The 18,245-nt window shown below is 42.0% G+C and overlaps 1 protein-coding gene across 3 annotated transcripts in view; it reads left to right on the top strand.

Annotated features, from left to right (window-relative positions):
* COLQ (collagen like tail subunit of asymmetric acetylcholinesterase) overlaps nucleotides 1–18,245 on the top strand; it is a 46,193-nt gene that overhangs the window by 6,035 nt on the left and 21,913 nt on the right. For all 3 annotated transcript variants that reach the window (XM_062602085.1, XM_062602084.1, XM_062602083.1), the window contains exons 2-6: nucleotides 10,747–10,859; nucleotides 12,715–12,819; nucleotides 15,183–15,227; nucleotides 15,910–15,936; nucleotides 17,614–17,685. In XM_062602085.1, the coding sequence (XP_062458069.1) occupies nucleotides 12,733–12,819; nucleotides 15,183–15,227; nucleotides 15,910–15,936; nucleotides 17,614–17,685 (231 nt within the window). In that variant the 5' untranslated portion in view covers nucleotides 10,747–10,859; nucleotides 12,715–12,732. The remainder of the gene's footprint in view (nucleotides 1–10,746; nucleotides 10,860–12,714; nucleotides 12,820–15,182; nucleotides 15,228–15,909; nucleotides 15,937–17,613; nucleotides 17,686–18,245) is intronic.

Genomic DNA, 18,245 nt, shown 5'->3' with positions numbered 1-18,245 from the left:
ATCAGGCATATTCAGTCATAACCCCACAGCTGAAGGGCTGGATTAAGAGCCATACTTTGGAAGGCTGTTACATACCTGTGTGCCATTATTATTTGTTAATCAGGGCTATTTAGTATGAAAAATGATGTAATAAAAAATTCCTGCATTTTGAGAAATATCTCCTTAGAAAAAAGCTGATTGAAATCTCACAGCAGGTACAGGAGGTGAATTAATTCTCTTCAAATTCTCAGTTATTTTAATGGTTTCTGGAATGTTCTGTAACTGTCAGCTGCATCTGGCACCGGGATGTAATTTCCCATTTAAAGAATGGGTTTATCACTGTGCTTGCGAATTCTATAACTAATCACAGTTAACAGTGAGGATGTTCTTAAGGGACAACTTGTCTTTCCTACAGTTGGGAAATGCATTTGGGTATTTTCCAGGTATGCCTGAAAACTTCTGGGCTAAAAGTACTTTAATTTATGTATAGCAGCAGGTCACATACAAAGAGGTTTACAGGTCACAAAGCAGTAACTGGAAGGCTGAGATAAACAACTGGTAAGGTGGAAACAGACTTGTCTTGTAGAATAATTGAGGAAAGAAAGATAATCTGGATCTTTGTCTGTTTTGCTGCCAACTCCACGTTATATTCCCATCAGCCTCAAGCAACAGAGCATCCTTGTTTCTGGAAGTGTTTTCAATGTCACAGCAGCTCCAAAGAGTTGAGTCTTCTGGTACTGAAGCATCGATCCTAGAGGAAATACTTCAGGGAATAATACTACAGTATGCTCGAGCATGTTGCTGTGGTTCCACGTGGCAGTGAAGATCCCCAGGAATGGGTAGCTCAACCCTCCTGGAGACAGCAGGTTTCTTTTCAGGGTAACCCCTTGTATCCCACCCTGATGCCACTGCGTTTATGGTGTCAAAGCTCTGCTCTCTGAGGTTCCTGCATTGTGCACTTGAGGAGGTTGCACTCACATGATGTAAACCAGGCATGAAGTTTATACTAATCTTTAGCAGGGTTACATGAACCAGCCTGCACCTTGTAGGAACCAGCCTGAAGGGAGCCACCTTCCAAATTCAGGCAGCAGAAAGACACTCGTCCTCTCCCCTTCATTCCTTCTCCTCCCCTATTCAAATCACCCAGGCTGAAAGTTTCTGAGGTTTTGCAGAGATGGGAAAGTATTTAAATTACCAGAAACAGCTGGAGAATAAGAACAGTATCTTGATGCTTTGTACCTTGGCACACTCTGTGCTGCTCAACTAAGGGAAGAGGATGATTTTCATGTGTGAAAGAAACATCAGGAGAGACAAAACACAAAACCAAGTGGCTATTCCTGACACTGAAGGAATCAGGGTCCCGGCTGGTTTTCTGTAATATATGACCCTCACGTTTGTTTTAGGGTTTGTTTTAGGTTTTTTCCTCTAATGAAACACCCTGTAGGAGCTCTAAATATTGTTCAAAAGGACAGAAGAGATGTCAGGTGGATGATTTTGTTTCTAAAGAGAGCAATTGTAAACATTTGTTTATGTAAAATCACAAGGGAAAAAATTATCAGAGTGCTTGCAGGAGTAAGAAAGATTCAGAAGGGATTTAAAATGAGACCAAATGTAAAAGCCAGAAGACTCTCACAGAGCCTGCTAAGAAAACAGCCCAAAGGTGACTAGCAAGCAGAGATGAATCTTTGAGGGGCAAAAATATCAGCCCAGGGAAGGAAGCCTGGCTCTGCTCTGGAAAGTCAGCGTGGGCCCAGGAGGTGCCCAGCATCCTGACACTGTTGCTTAAGGGTTTTCTCATGGAACACACGAGCAGGAAATCTTCGGCAGACTAAAATTCTTGGTGGAAATGAGCCCCTGGCAGAGGCTTCATTAGGAGAAGGCAAGCAGAGTACCACTGGCCATAAAGCAAGGCAGTCCCCTGGTTGTGGATCAGGCTAGGAAAAGGTCTTGGGGCTGAACTCTCTTAGGGCTGGGCATTTAATAGCTTTCTATCTATCTTGTTTGTGACTCACAGAAGCCTCTTTCAGTAGAGTTATGTCTTCAGCTTGAGAGAAACAAATAACTTTGGGATAGGCCCAAATGAATGGCTAGAACAATAAACCAAAAAAGAGCAGCTGTACAGCGGTTAACCTTCGAAGAAGGTAGTTCCTGAACAGCCTCTGGGGAAAGGCTTGAACTGGTAGCAAAACAGCAGGCCAGTGTGGTGTGGTTGTTCTTGCTTTAAGTAAATGGGTCATTAAAATAAACACAGGTTAAAGAAGCACTTGATTTGTCTTTATCCATAGTTCCACCCCCTAGTAGAGATGACCTGTGACAATCACAGGCTGGGTTCCATGCTCAGGTCAATGCAGGTAATAGTCAGGGATGAGACTACCTAAGGATTCATAGACCCTTGTGGCATATGGTGCAACACCTGTGCTGAGTCAAGTGTGAGCAGAGCAGCCACGCTGGTGCACAGCCTGTCCACGACCTTGTGCCTGTACCCAGCTTCATGTCGGGAAGGGCAAGGGGAAGAGCGATGCAAGTCACAATAGCAGAGGATCCTCAGGGTGTCCCATGAAGTTAGCAGTAGACCAGTGATTAGCAGCCCACTTGATCCTGTGGGTAAGAGACAAGGAAAGGCTATCAGAGGCAGTTAAGAAGGCTGTGGCATTTGCCTTGGAGCAGTAAATAAAAATCAGAAGACACAGCCACTGGTGAGGAAGCTGTAAACTGTCCTTGAATACAGCTCTGGGTTTTGCATGCAGGACAAGAATGGGGGCTTCTGACCTGCTTGTGACATTAGTGGATGACAAGGTGCTCAGCTTGTCAAAAAGGATTCAGTGACTATAATGAAAACTAAGGGAAAGGGTTCAGTGAAATGCTGCTTAAGGTATGAATGTTCACTTGCTCAAGAAAACGCATATCAAAGAACCACATGGTGTGTCCCTCCCCTGGGTTCCCCTGCTGCCTCTGACTGAATATAAAGGTGGACTTGTTTGGCTTCATGTGGTGAGCTGATGGGGGCAGAGGCATGCTGAAATACAGAAGGCATGTTTCATACCTGGACTCCTGAAGTGCAGGAAGCTGGGACTGCACCGCTGGGCAACACTTGTACGACAAGTAAGGCAGCTGTCCAGCCTGAGGCTGGGGAAGCTCCTCTGGAGACATAACCAAAGCAAAGCCAGTAGTTGTTTTGTGGTGAACAAGTTGTCCACCTGCCAGGAACAGAGGTCAGGACAGGAGCTGAGGCAGTGCTTGCTTTCTCTCCAGCAAAGGAAGCAGTAACTGATCCGAAGGGTTTTCTATAACCTGTGAATGTTTCTGACAGCCAGCAGCAGGTCCAAAAGGGAACCTCAGGGCAAGGATGGGAGCTCCACTGACAAGCAATCCAAAGTGCTGAAAATCAGTTTATTCCCTATGTACTTGTAGACAGTTAGTGCCTGTAGACCTCTGCTCTAGTACAGACAGTTCATTTGTGGGTTTGTCAATGTTACCAAACCCCTGCGCAGGAAGGGAACAGCCTGTGACTTCACATTTTAGCTTCCTTGGTTTTTACAGCCTGTTTCATATCGGATACAGAGACTCCCATTGCATAGGCTGTATTGGCACAGGAGCACCAGCAGCATGATTGCAGCAAAAGAAATTGTTAATCTTAGCTAAAACTACAGAAAAATATCATTTGTGCTTATGTGGGAGGAAGTTTGTTGTCAGGATAGGCCATGTATCCCTGCAGTCTTTAACTCAGTGCTAGAATAGAAAGTGATTGCAAAATCAAGGGGCACATTCAGCTGTCCTGCAATACTGGACTCACTCAGGACACATTCACAGACCTACATCATGCTGCCCCTTAGCAACTAGAAGAGCACTGGGAAAACCCTTCAATTCCAGGGCTTTGAGAAAGATCAGAAATAGGCGAGAGATAAAAACCCCACAGGAGTTGACAGACCCCAAACTAGATGTGTTGTTTCTTCCCTTCTCTCCAAGGAATTGCTATTTTAACGGTGAAGGCATTGGGAGGATGCTTTCTATAGTCACACAGTTTTAATGGTGCAAAGGCATTTGGGCTGAGAAGATGGATATAGGAAGAATACAGAAGAGGACTGAGACTGTGGGGAAAAGAGAAGCTATTAACAATTTTTCTCAGCAGCTAACAAGTGTGTATACATAAATACATGTGCCCAGGGAATGCACACAAGTAAAGGGAGATGCTTTATCTAAAGAAGGCAGTGCTACGACTTCAGTTTTCTTCTATCCAGGGAAAATGTTGATGGAGTTATTTTTTTTAGCTTCTTGAGACTACAAAGTTAATGACTTTTTACAATACCAAGTGAGTGCAGAGTTATTTTTTGTGAAGGGTGGGAGAATAAAGTCAGCTGGGCTGTGAATCTGTCACAGCAAGGGAGTCATGAGGAATTAATCTAGTCCATGGTAGCACAGTCTCAAAGAGGAATTTGAAAGCCTATCTCTGAAGTGTTTCTGAGCATACAGCAACACCCACAGTCTCATAGGGATTGTCTGGGACTCTCTGAGCACACAGTGGAGCAACATCAAAGTCAAGTACATGTTTGATCTGTACCAGCACTGACAGATTACGATCTTGCAGTTGCAGAAGGGTGGCACTGGTGTCTCTCGGCTGTGTGGCTACTGATGTCACAGATAAAGTGGGAGAGGACTGTGCAGCAGTGAATGACATGTAGAAGTTTTGGGGCTGATGCAGCAGCCATCTTGCATTAATCTTTTCAATTTCAGGCTCTTCTACAGATCATAGAAGGTTCTTAGGCTTTATATAGAGTATATATGTTACGCTGCTGGTATGACAAGCAGCTGAGTTTTTATAATCCAGCTCATAAAATGACTGAGATGAGATATTGTAGTTTACCAGAATGGAACTCTGTTTCTGGTATTGTAATTGACTTGTCTGTGGCTTTGGGGGAGTTACTTAACTTCTCTGTGCCTCAGTTTCTCATGCACTAAAGGGGAGCATATCGAGTTGCCAACATTGTGTAGCAGTGTCTAGAACTCCGGACATCTGCAAATGGAAGGCGATAGAAGGAAAATGGCACAAAATAGCCCTGTTGTGGTTGTAGGGATTTATAAGGCATGGGTTTATTTTATAAACCCATATAATAAACCATGTTACACCCATGACAGATTTTACTGGGATTTTCATGTTCTTGTGAAGCTGGAGTGCAGAACCTACCTGAGCAAACGCTTCTCTCTCTGTACTGACCTCAGCATTTTCCTACTGCAGTCAATCTGAGAGAACAGAATATAATCTTTTGGTATATGCATTGCCCTCATACATGCACGTGCACACAGATTAAACGTCTGAAATATTTGCATATAGGGAATAAAAGGCCTTTCCCTTGCTTAGAAATCTTGCATCTTGCCATTTCTGCAGCATTTTCTAAGGCTGTCCTGCAAAGATGCAGCCACCTATGGCTGCTGAGCCAGGCTGCAAGGGGCTCACTGGGGCCTCACTGCCCGTGAGCACATGGGAGGTGCTTGGAGATGCTGGGGGACGTGGGCTAAGTATTCGGTGGGGACATGGGACAGAGTGTCCTTGCTCCTCTGGCCGCGTGAATACCAAGATCCGCTGTCCAGGCAGTGTGCCAGGGTCCTGCTATTGTCAAGCCTGTTGAACGTCGACTGATTTTAAATACTTTTATTTATTCATTTATTTGTTTGTTTGTTTGTTTGCTTATTTATTGTGACAGCTTCTGAGTGTGAGCCAGCTGCTGAAGTGCACATTACTGCTGCCACAGCCCATAGCCACTTTGGGGATTAAAAATGGAGTATTTTCAGATTTGTATGAGTTTTTCTTGGCTGAAAAGAGACTTGGAAAGTTTTCAGCTGGATTTGTTTACTTTTTTGTCAGAAAGATGGCGAATTATTTTCTCATCAGCTTTTCTCTGTTCCTTAAATACTCTGAAGCCCCACTTCAAGCAAAAGGAAACCAGAAACAGGGGAGAGCTGCAGCTCTGTGTCTCATCCTGTAACTCCCAGGGGAGCTTCATGGGTCACCACCTCCTTCTCCACGCAGACACCATTACCTAAGCTGTAGGGCTTGGTATACTTCTTTGGCACGTTTATGTTAGCTGGTTTATAGGGAAGGACATATTTAGCCTATCAACTGTAGGGTCTAAGTTCGAAAGTGTACTGAGAGATGCAGACCATCTGCCAACCTGACTGTTCAACCCAGCTCCAGACACGAGCTCTATTCTATGCTTCTGTTTAAATAAGGCACACTTTTGGTCAGAAAGCTTTGCAAAACATGTTTTAAAGAGGTGTGTATTGTGAATATGCTGCTTCATGTCTTTGGGGTTTTAAAGTAGAGCTTAGCTCCTGCGTCTGCTCTGTAAATAAAGTATTCTGACCTGTATGGCTCTCAAAAGGCGCCTTTGGCAGGCTCTTAAACTTTCCTAACTTAAAAGGAACATGTGCTATAGTAACCTTGCAATAGATGTACTGAAAGGCACCAGGTGGCTGTGGCCCCCTTCTTGCGAGAAGAGTAAGAGGAGCCTGAATGAATGACAACAAAGCAGATGAAAGCAGATGAAAGTCTCGGATTCAGCTGTGACAAGCCCACAGTCATTAACTGGCTGGTCTGCCCAGCTTGTTTATTATTAATTCTGAGTGCCATCCAAGCAGGAGAAGCACCTGTGATGGGGTATCAGCCATCAGAGGTCCCCGTCTAGCAAAGCCCTGCCCATCACAAGCTGGGCAGGCCACCAGCACTGCTGTCAGGGTGACAAGCCTTTGGATAGCAGCTCAGCTTCCCGTCAGGGCTTGCTGGAAGAATGTGGTTGCAAATAGGAAGGGAAACACATGTTAAGTATCTCTTTCCTTCCATGCTTTTCCTCCTGACAGTTGGCCTACAGCTTTGCAATTCATAGGATCATAGAACAGTTAGGGTTGGAAAGGACCTTAAGATCATCAAGTTCCAACCCCCTTGCCATGGGCAGGGACACCTCACAGTAAACCATGTCACCCAAGGCTCCGTCCAACCTGGCCTTGAACACTGCCAGGGATGGAGCATTTGCCACTTCTCTGGGTAACCTGTTCCAGTGCCTCACCACCCTAACAGGAAAGAATTTCCTTATATCTAACCTGGACTTCCCCTGTTTGAGTTTGAGCCCATTACCCCATGTCCTATCACTACAGTCTCTGATGAGGAGTCCCTCTCCAGCATCCTTGTATCCTCCAGATACTGGAAGGCTGCTATGAGGTCTCCACGCAGCCTTCTCTTCTTCAGATTTTAAGGTAAAAAGTAACTGTCAGGGTTTATTTATGAGTTTTTTTCAATGAAATCCTATAAATCCAACTGTAACCCATGACAGGACTTCTCTGGTACCCCCACTGTAGTGTAGCTGAGGGGGTTTGAGGGTTGAAGGTCAGCTCTAGGATCAGCTCTAGGAGAGCTCAGAGACTTCATATGAGCCCCATTCCAGAGTACTCAGCATGGGTGATGGCTTCCCCCTGACTCTGTCAGACCATCTCAGATAAGAGTTCCCAAACTTCAGCTATGGTCAGAAGCTAGCAGCCTGCAGGAGCAAAATGAAACATTGCAACAGCTTATCTAGAATATGTTATTTTATAAAGCAGCCATTGCCAGTATACCCATAGGTATATATAGTTACTTTCTTGAACTACATTAATATATAGTGTGGACTGTAAAAATAGACTGAGTTTGAAAAGGGTACAGATTTTCTATTTTAAAGCTGACTATTATGATTTTTACGTTCTTTGAAAACATCTGTCACTTAGACAAGTCTTAGAAGGAGTTTTTCATTTTGTTTTCCTTCTCTTATTGAACACAGTCTTTGATACTGAAGTTGTTGACAGAGCAATTTCCATAGGAGATATGTAAACACACACTCTGTGTAGGCAGGGTCTTCATATTTCACAGAAAATTATGACAGTCCTATTCTTGGGCTAAGATTTTTTCCATTGATGGGGACTGGAGTATTCTGAAGCTGTGTTTAGCAAACAAAGCTAACCTGGAGCCTAAAAATATACATTGCATTTGCACAGGGCCTGTAAGCCTGTCAAGGTAACCCTGTTGTGATATAAAACAAGCCAGTACTAAACTGGTTTGTATGTCCCGGACCCATCGCAGTTACAAAATCTGTACCAATGGGATGTGGTGGTTATTGGAAGGTCAAATTATAGCAGTCATACCTGCAGTCATTCAGTGACCCGCTTTTTACTCTGTCTGCTGTCCTGTCACCTCTCATACCCTGGTCCTTGGGTCCAGGACCAGCCTTTTCTTAAATATTTGCTTTAAAAATACACCTTCCAGAGCATAGCCATGGTTAATGATGGAGGCCCTGGAATATTATCTGCCCACATCATTTATAATTGATATCTATCCTACATAATAGAAATTAGATACCTGATTTCAGACTATAAAGACTGAAATCAGTGGCTGTTTTGCTACGAACTTGGTTAGCTAGAGTGTTTTTCACAATAATCCTATTCCACAGAATTTCAGACTTTGCTGCTAAGAAAGAAAATCCAAACACTTTATAACCCAGGACTTGACTTTACTCATAAGGACATGATAAATTGAAACTATTAGGACTATAGATGTACATCTATATTTAATCTTATTTTTGTAAAATAATTAAAAGGCAACACTTTAATCTACTCCTTTTAAAAAAAAAAAAAGTAGCAAGGCAACTGCAGTAACTAAAACCTTTTTCTACAGTGCCTGGTAGTGATCTCTTAGCAACTAAACCACATTGAGCCAGCTTTGATGTTCTTATTCTTATTGAACGATAGCAATCCTATTGAAATTTAGCTAGATCCTGGCATCAAGTAATACTAAAAAAGAGTCATGATATTGGAATATAGCCTAAAATAAAATAATAAGCACATTTTTGATCTGTTAAATTGCCAGCTGTCCATTGTTTCAGTAATATGCAATTTAGTCCCAATGCAATATGTTCAGATACAGTCCTGAAATTAAAAAAAAAGACAGAAGCATGTGTAGTAAAAATTGAAGACCTTAGTTACAGCTGCATAAGAGTGACTGAATTCAGGATAAGCCAATACAGAACTTAGCTCTACTTATCTTTCTATTTTATTGATTGTGAGACTGGAGACAGGCAAACTCAAACCTTTGCTACTTTTTAACAGGCATTGGCATATTCAGTATGTATCTAAATTTTTAAATGAAATAATATGGGTCTATTCTGAAAAAGAGTAGGCTTAGATTAGATATTAGGAAAAAATTCTTCACTATGAGGGTGGTGAGGCACTGGCAGAGGTTGCCCAGAGATGCTGGCAGTGTTCAAGGCCAGGTTGGATGGGGTTTGGAGCAACCTGGTCTAGTGGAAGGTGTCCGTGCCTGTGGCAGGGGGTTGGAACTTCATGAGCTTTAAGGTCCCTCTCAACTTAAACCGTTCTATGAGTCTATATTTTTTTCATTATTATTATAAATCTTCTGCCTTTCTCTTAAATTTCAGTTTCTAGTTCAGTTTCAAACTTGTGAGCAAAAGTTGTGAAAGAGTCTTCATTATGGAACTTTTCAGACTTCAATTGACTCACCTCTCAAAGGTATCATCACAGATAGTATTTTGTTAGAGAAAAATATCTGGATGACATAAACTATCCCTGAATGCTGCTGAATCAAATTCCTCTGGGCATGAACATTTTCTGTGCATCAGGACTGAGAAAATGCTGCCCCCATTAACAGCATAGGATGCTAAAACTGATATAATACATTTTCTGAGACATTTGAAAAATCTCAGAGTATCTCTGTCCCTTGGAAAATTTGTTTTACCTTGGGATGTGACCAATATCCAGCTTGTGATTAATTCGCACACAAATCCAGCAATTTTATCCAGTTTGCTTTCCTAGAAACTTAATTTAGGGATTTTCTATTAATACCAGATACTCCACCATAGGCTTTTCTTCCTGCTGTGTTTGGCTCTCTGCCACCCTTCAGTTCATTCCAGCTGCCATTTGCCAAAGCAAGAAACCAACAGACATAAATAAATGTTTGCTGTCCTTGGCAAAACCTTTGTAGAAGGCCCCCACTGTGATTAGAGATGTATTTCCCAAGGAGTAAATTGATGCAGAACACTCTCCCTCCATTATAAATGCATCATCCTCATACCCTTTCTCTCTGAATCTTTGGTCACTGCTTCTCAGATTATTGATGGAAGTTTACTTCTTAGAAATGGTTGAATACACTGGTGAACACAACTGAGATCCTGCCTTACTGGTCAGCTGGTGACGAAGTTACAAGCTAAATCTGGCTTGCAGAGTATTTATTCTTAGGGATGATGCATGAATCAGGAATAAGGCAACCTGATTTCAGTCCCAGGGGAAATATAAGCAAATGTGCTGTAGAACAGCTTCCCACTCTTATCACACAAGTGCCTGAAACATTTTTTTTCACAGGGAATGTCAGTGGGCAACAGCACAGAGTTCCTGGTGGTATGCAGACTATAATGGGAATGAGAAGATGCTATTTCTAATAAACTTTTGGAAGAGGAGAGAGAAAGCAAGAAATACTTCTATTTTCTAGTGTTGCCTATCTGATATTTTCCAAAATAGCCACATTAAGAGCTTAAATCTCCACAGAGCCTTCCTTCAGCACAAGAAGGAACTTACAAACTTGAGGGACCATCTGGTTTCTTAAATCCCTGCTTGGATTACAGTGTTGCAATCAATGCACACAAGATGTAGGAAAACCCTGTGGAATGGAAACTCCTCTTAAGCTGTAAGAAATGTTTGTGGTGTTCAAGACAACCCATGAGTGTTTGTATTGAACAGATCTCCCTTGTTTGGAACAGAAGAAACAGCTCAACCTCAGAGCGTGCTGCCTCCTCATCCCTCCTCCACCGCCCCTGTTCCCACCACCGTCCTTCAGGCATGGCTGGAACACTGTAAGTGTGACCCTGGAGCCTTTCTCTTTCTTTTACATGACTCTTTATATATGACAAAGACTGAAGCATCCTCTCAAGCACTGCTTCCTGGTGTCACTCAACAAACCTCTTTGATCTGGCTTTATTGATATGTCTCTGTTAGGAGAATCATTCACATCCCAGACTGTGGCTTGGAAGTGAATCTCAAATAGATCAAGGCATGAAATGAAGTAGGGTTTGTTCAGGCAGTTAATTCAATTAACTTAAAATATTCTTATTCTGTTTTGAGAACTTACTTAGCAGAAGGCAATCCTGAACTCAGCGTAATGGCAATGCAATAAACCAAGTAAGGACAGAAAGGCAGTTTTTCATCCCACACAATGATTTCAGGGTGTATGTTATTTATGTGTCCTGGTTTAAATCACATTTGCCTTATCCAGCAGGTGAAATGAAGGTCCCAAAATCCTCCAATGGAATCTATTCCCACCATTTCATTTTGCAGAAACACAGACATGTTTGAGCTGCTGTATGCAATTTTCACTCACCCACCTATGCACATATCTGCTCTACATGATACGTACCTATATGCACATATCTGCTCTACATGATACGTACCTATATGCACATATCTGCTCTACATGATACGTACCTATATGCATGTTAACATACGCAGCATACAGGACACTATGGGTATGTTTGCCCGGTTACTGTTATTACTATGGTCTGTTAACTCTGATATATTTTCCGTCCCAACATTAAGAATTTTTCTACCTACTCCATAATTTCTTTTTCTTAATTCTACTATTCATTTACCATATACAAATACTGCAATTATTGCTACTGGCATAGAAATAGTCATTAGCAAGAACTAACCCAAGAAAAAATACAGTGTAAGATTCTCCATTGCCTTCAGAGAGATAAGGATTGAGCCCAGGCTGCTGTTTCCACCAGACCAAAATCTGGTTGCTTCCGTCTTCCTCATCCCCTCCCTGCGCCTTAATGTCCATAGAAAGGAGACCCAGAGACAAGATTTCCTTAGGAATGTGGCATATTCCTTCACTGAGGATGAGGTTGGGACCAGGGCCCTGAGATTTCCCCGCGCAGCCCAGAGAGTAATCTGAGCATAAATTCACCCTTCACATCATCCCCCTTATGTGGGGGAGAGAATAAGACTAGTTACTATGAGGATGGGAGCCACGTGAATTCACTATGAACTTTGTGCTTTGGAGTCTCTAGCTGGAACTTTTCTGGAGACCGGCTTTTTGCTGGGAAGCTGAAGATCAGTTTTTTTAATCTGGTGTTTCTGGCTCAGTGTTAGTCTACATTTCCAGGGGATATCACTTCTGTCACAAGCCATAACGCAGTTTACTCATACAATCCTAATTTTTAAGTCAAAAGATTAAGCTTTTGTTGCTTATCAAAGACATCTGCTCTGGTCTGGAGTGAATGAAAGCCTATGGGCTGGTGTCTTCTGGATCGAAGTTCACACTGCCTATACCCTCGCTGAGCATAGTCTCTTTTATTAGAGCAAAGATGCTATTTTTGGAGAGATGCAGATACATGTGAAGTGGAACAGAGAGAGCAGGGTCAGGTCTAAGAATAGGCCAGGATCCCATGCTGGCTCTAAAAGGCGTATGGCAGCCCGGCTGCCGTGTGCCTCTGGGAGAGGAAGAGGAGGAAGTGTGGGGCAGGACACTATGCTGAAGCGCTAATGTTCACACGTGTGAAGTTAACCTTGTGACAAACCCTGGGCTTCTCCCTAAGGGGGCAAATAAACTCTCCTGGGGCTGTAGCATTTTGTGGCACTTTTCTTATTGCATTTTTCCAACAGGCTACATACGGCTGCATATTCACTCCTATGTTTTATTTTATGTAGAAACTCCTTTCCCTGGATATGAAAGAGTTGTGTCAGGAGCACCCGATAATACAGGCTCCCTCTCTGCCTAAATCATATTGCCCTGCAGGGCCACCTGGCCCCCAGGTGAGTGATGCCCTTATGATTAAACCACATGTTCTCTCACTTGCTCTTAGGTCCTTACAAAGCTGTAAAACATCTGCAAATGCTTTTTGCCTCTTAATAAGCATATCAAGCTCTAGCTTAATTTCATAGTGACATGACTATGCATAAATCATATAGGCATTCTACACTATGCTCTCATCTCTGCCTTGTGTACTCTGGTTTCAAGTTCACTCTTAGTTTGTTGTGGAGTTTTATTGTGGGTAGCACCCATCAAAAATCACAGAGGTGCAATCGCTTCCTTCAGAGGCTCTTGTTACTTTTCTCTTTTGTCCTTCTGTTGTCCTTCATGTGAGCCTGTAAATGGATGCACAAAAAGTGCAATGAACTTTCATATTAGTGGAGTACATCCCTGAGATTGCAAACACCTACAGGAAACATCAAAGACAAGGAAAGGCTTTAGGACAGCAGTGGTATGGGATCCAGGAGATGTGGATGTGGTCTAGCATGACCTCCAACATCTCTGCCTTGGACGTGCTGGGTAGCCTTGGGCCATTCTTTTTGACCTCCCATTTCATTCTGTACAATTTGTATGTTCAGAAATGTTCTGAGTGAGGTCAGAAATCTTCCAAGGAAATGGTCCATCTGTAGGGGTAACATTTTTGCACACATCTCTGTAGCATGGAGAAGATCACCCGTCTGCCCTTCCGTTCCAGTTCATTCTATCCAAAGAAAAATTAATGGAGACGTAATGCCAGTTTCTCCTGATGCATAGGAGTTCCCAAGCTACATGCTGTGCCTGGTGCACTGGGACAGGGATCTTCCTCAAGGCCCCCAGGTGCAGATTTTATTGCAATACAGCTAATAGCAGACATGGCACAGGACCTTTGCTGCAGCAAAAGCTGTGACTAGGGCTTGGGCAGCCTGCAAAGTTAACAAGGACCCAAAAACTATTTAAAACACATGGACAATAGATCGCAGTAAAGGTTCAGTTATGTGGAAAAAAGCTTAGCTTTAATTATTTAGGAGTGAATACTTCAGAAGGTATTCGTAAACAGTCTAGAAGCTGCAATGTGAAAACCACAAAGTCTTGTTTTACCAACTTTGACTTTATTGTTCTGCCATTTTGTCTTTGCTGAGATGCAGGATGAGGCAGATTCATTTAGCATGTGAATGATGTGAGAAGTGATGGGAAGTGTTTGTCCTGTCCTCCAGTATGGAACAGCCCGGCAGCATGGTTGGCCATGATCCAGAGTTGCAGTATATATTAAAGAAGCTGTTGTTATTTCAGTCTTCTCTAGAATCTTTGTTTAAGAAAAACCCTCTTAATGCTCTCTCTGACCTAAGTGGAAGAACAGAAATATTAATTCTATCGTTCCACAAGGTCCTTTGCTATAAATAATACTGATCTTGCAACCAGATGACCTATGATCCCTCCAAGAACATTTTTCAATGGAGTAGGCTGGCAGATTTTATCACAGCAGCAGACAGTAGGGTGGGTATAACATGGCTTTGGAATTTTTAATTATACATTATGGGACTGTGTCACGTAATGGGACAGTGTAAGAGCCAGCAGTCCTCTGGGCAATACTTTATGGCAATGGTCACCTGAAAAGAAATGCTACCATTACAAAAAAGTAATCTAAGAAGTAATTCTGAACTCTTTTCTGCTGTAGTTTGCCCGGCTTTCCAAGGTGTTCTAAAACCTCCTACTGTTGACTCAGAGCTATATTTTAACACTTTTTCATAAGAAAAAGAACTGGAATTGTAATGGTTTAACTCACAGTGTAACAACCTGAGGTAAAATGGAAGTAACAAGATAAAATTTGGCTCTCACTCTAATAGGGCATGTTCTGATTTACAGTATTGAAAACTTTAACTCCACTGACAAAAATATTTGGAGTAATTTGCATTTGAGGGTACACTTTGCTGCTATTCATGTACAATTTGCATTATGTTTTGGACAGCATAAGTCAGCCAGGATTCAAACCTGGAGTGATTTTTATGGTGAATCTAACACTCTGATACAGGCTCATAGGAGTTTTTTCCTTGGTCATTCACAAATGAAAGGTGATCTGTGACCTGGAGCTCTCTAGAAACAACATTGTTTTTCTGATTTCTTTTTCTCTGAGATGGGGTTCAAGGTCTGTCTGGATTAAGAAGTCTCCTGAAAGAAGAAAACCATCCTTATTTGAGGGAGAGAAACATGTCCAGGCAATACGCTATGATCATACCATAGAGCCCATGGTCAACCACCATATCCAGCATCCCAAACTTTATTCCCAGGAGAGACCTACAGGGTCTACAGGGGCAGGGACTGAAGGAAGACAACCACTAGTGCCTCCATACTACTGTAGTTTAATAACAGCATTCACTTTTCTCCCCAGGGCCCACAAGGGATTCCTGGTATAGTGGGACCAAAAGGGGAGAAAGTAAGTGTCGCTTGCTATGGAGTTTGGTGTGGTTTTGAGGAAGAAAGAAGGGGGTGGGGGCATGTTCACTTTTTTCCTTTTGATTAGCGAAGGATGGGCCTTACTGATGTGGGGGGTTGGTTTAATTTGAATGTAAGGCTGTGAATTGGTTTGAATCTGTAATTTAAAGCTTCATATTTCAGTGTAGGTTTTCAGTCTTTATGCATTTTTTATGGCTTCTCACCATAGCTACCTCTGTCTAGAGTGTGTGTTAAGAAAGCAGCTCAGGTGTACAAGTCAGCGATCGTACTGATCCAAAGGCCTTTGAATGTCCTGTCCTTCTGGGAGGACAGGGCTCTCCATGCATGTTAATTGTACAGGTCAGCTCAGATGTTAAAATTCACCTGTATGTTAAGTTTGGTCATTTGCTCCATGACGATAATTTTAGGGGCCTTATACCTGAAGCTGGACACATAATTACATGCTTTACTATACAAGGGGATGACTCTAGATTTAAGGCTGAGAACACAGGAAAAACCAAGGAGCTTTTTGAAAGTAATTTTTCTCATTTTACCTTTGGAAGCAAAGTCCTGAACACAAAGGTATTCCCAAATTTATATTATTTTCCATATAAATGCATTGACGAATGAACCTCTGTGCTTCTGTGGTGCCTATGGGACTAACATGTTCCTTTCTCTGGCAGGGGGAGATTGGCAGGCCAGGAAGAAAGGTATGAACAAAAGTGCTCTCTCAGAGCCCACCTAATACTTGGCAAGTAACAGCTGTCAGAGAGGGCTGCAGACAATAGTTAGATAAAGATTAGCTAGTGCTGAAGTTTAACCTCTATGTGCTGCTTCTCCTGGTACTCAGGGTGGGTGGTATGGAGCGCCAGGTGAAGGCTGGAGAGCTGGGCCCTCTGGTTTGGAGACCTGCCCCAGCTGGTTTGAATTCGACAAATTCCCTCATCAAAAGCATACATCTCTGGCCAGACAATTATAGGAAGTTACCTGACCTACGCATTCTGTGGACAGGGAAAGAGGAGTATGCGAGCTATCACAAAAGGTGCATGAGAGAAAAGTCCAAAACAACATTAAACTTTTTACTTCTCCAAAGTCTAAACAAGGCTCAGAAAAATACCCCCAAAAGGGGGATAACCATCAATGATTACACTTCCAAAGTTCTGGCACCAATACAATATGCTGACTACAGTCCTATGCTTGGTGACACATGAGCCATGATATGCTGTCCAAAATATGTGTCCCTACATGTGATGAAACAGAATACGTTACCTCAGTCACTAAGTACCTCCATTTAATGTAATTAACTTTGAAAGAAGACAGCAATGTAGGATGAAATCAGAGATAAGCAGAGGGTAGTCACTAACCAGGAAAAGAAATACCCTTCTAATAATACACCAAGGATTTTAACACCTTTTAAATAACATACAAAGGATTTTAACACCAATCAGTAATTCAAATAGATATGAAACACATAAACAAAAGAGGTCTTTTTCTTTAATCTAAATTGCAAATGCCCTACAGTAAACAAAGATATTACTTCTATAAATTCAAGATTTCAAAACAGTAATGTCTTAGAGAGGGTCACCCACCAATCTACAAGAAAGTACAACCTTAAATGTAATACATCAGTACTTGCTCTTCTAAAATAAACTAATAGGTCCAGAAAGAGAAGTTGCTCACGTTGGAAATAAAACAGTTTAACCCTTGCTACAAGCTGTCTGGCTCATGGGAGGTCATTCATGGCCCCAGATGTCATAAGGACATTTCTAAGATCATATTGTCAAGTGGCATAAAGCAGTGGAGTAGCACTAATCTGCAGCATTTTAGGAGATACTCAAGCAGTGATTTACAGACAGTAATTAAAATAGATAAATAACTGTATGTATGTAGTTATTGCTAGTCATAAAGTAGCTATAAAGAAGCTGTTATAGTTAGTAATATGAGAATGTTCAAAATAACAAGTAAATAAATGTAGAAATATCTCAGCTAAAAACCTGGTTCTGTTCTTAACATAGATATCTACTAACTACATGCAAGTCTTTCTGATTTACATCATATTATTAAATGAAAAGAACATTTAAGTTATTCATACTGGGGTTTTAGGATAATTATTTTAACTGCATATAGATTTACTGTGTAGCTAAACTGCTTATTTGAATCAGTATAATTTGGTATTTCTGTAACCCCACACCTCCTCCAGCAGCATTAACATAAAGTGTACTATGAATATAATATAGTATTCTTTTTGTATTAACAGCAAGGTAAAGAAACGTTTTCAGGTCTTTTGCTGAAAAGACTTTATTCCTCCCTACTTCCTGTCTGCAGTGGAGGTCTGTGTGTAGGAATGATGTTGCCTGAATTGTTGTAATTGGTGTTTTCCGTTCAAGGGTAGACCAGGTCCCCCGGGTGTCCCTGGAATGCCAGGACCAATAGGATGGCCTGGACCTGTGGGACCGAAGGTAAGACTAAAATTCACATGGAATAACCTGTTCAGCATCATGATCTGAACATGGTAGTTGTCATGGGAAGTCATTAGGAAGTCTCTAAGCGATTATCTGCTAAAGGCTGGGAAGCTGCAGCAGTGCAAGGACACTCTGTGCTTGTCTTGTTTCATACACTGCTCTGCAAAGAGCTGCCCAGTCTAGGGTTAGGTTTATCCACCTTCAGCCTAGCCCCTGTAGCACTTCTTATGTTGATTAAAATATGTCAGAGGGAAACCGAAAATCAATCTAATGAAGACTCATTGATAAGCACTGGTGTCTCACAGTCACATTGATCAGTGCTTTAAAGCTGATCATCATCTTTATGAGCATTCTTTATGATGATCTCTTCGCCTGAATCTGTACTTCTTGGCAGTGCAACTATATGCCCATGCGATCAGAGGGAAAACACCAGGCTGGTCTCAGCGGAAAGAGATTACAAACCATGTGAATTACTGATCATGTCTTTGAAGTTAATTCCCATACAAACAGACATTTATTCCTGTGACTTTTAATAACCAACAGCAGAAGAAATGTCA

Source organism: Pezoporus occidentalis, unplaced genomic scaffold (assembly GCF_034315485.1).
Source record: "Pezoporus occidentalis ecotype Australia unplaced genomic scaffold, CSIRO_AGI_Poc_V1 ctg75, whole genome shotgun sequence".
In the NCBI taxonomy this organism is placed as follows: Eukaryota; Metazoa; Chordata; class Aves; order Psittaciformes; family Psittacidae; genus Pezoporus; species Pezoporus occidentalis.
This window is presented reverse-complemented; position numbering and strand designations above follow the sequence as displayed.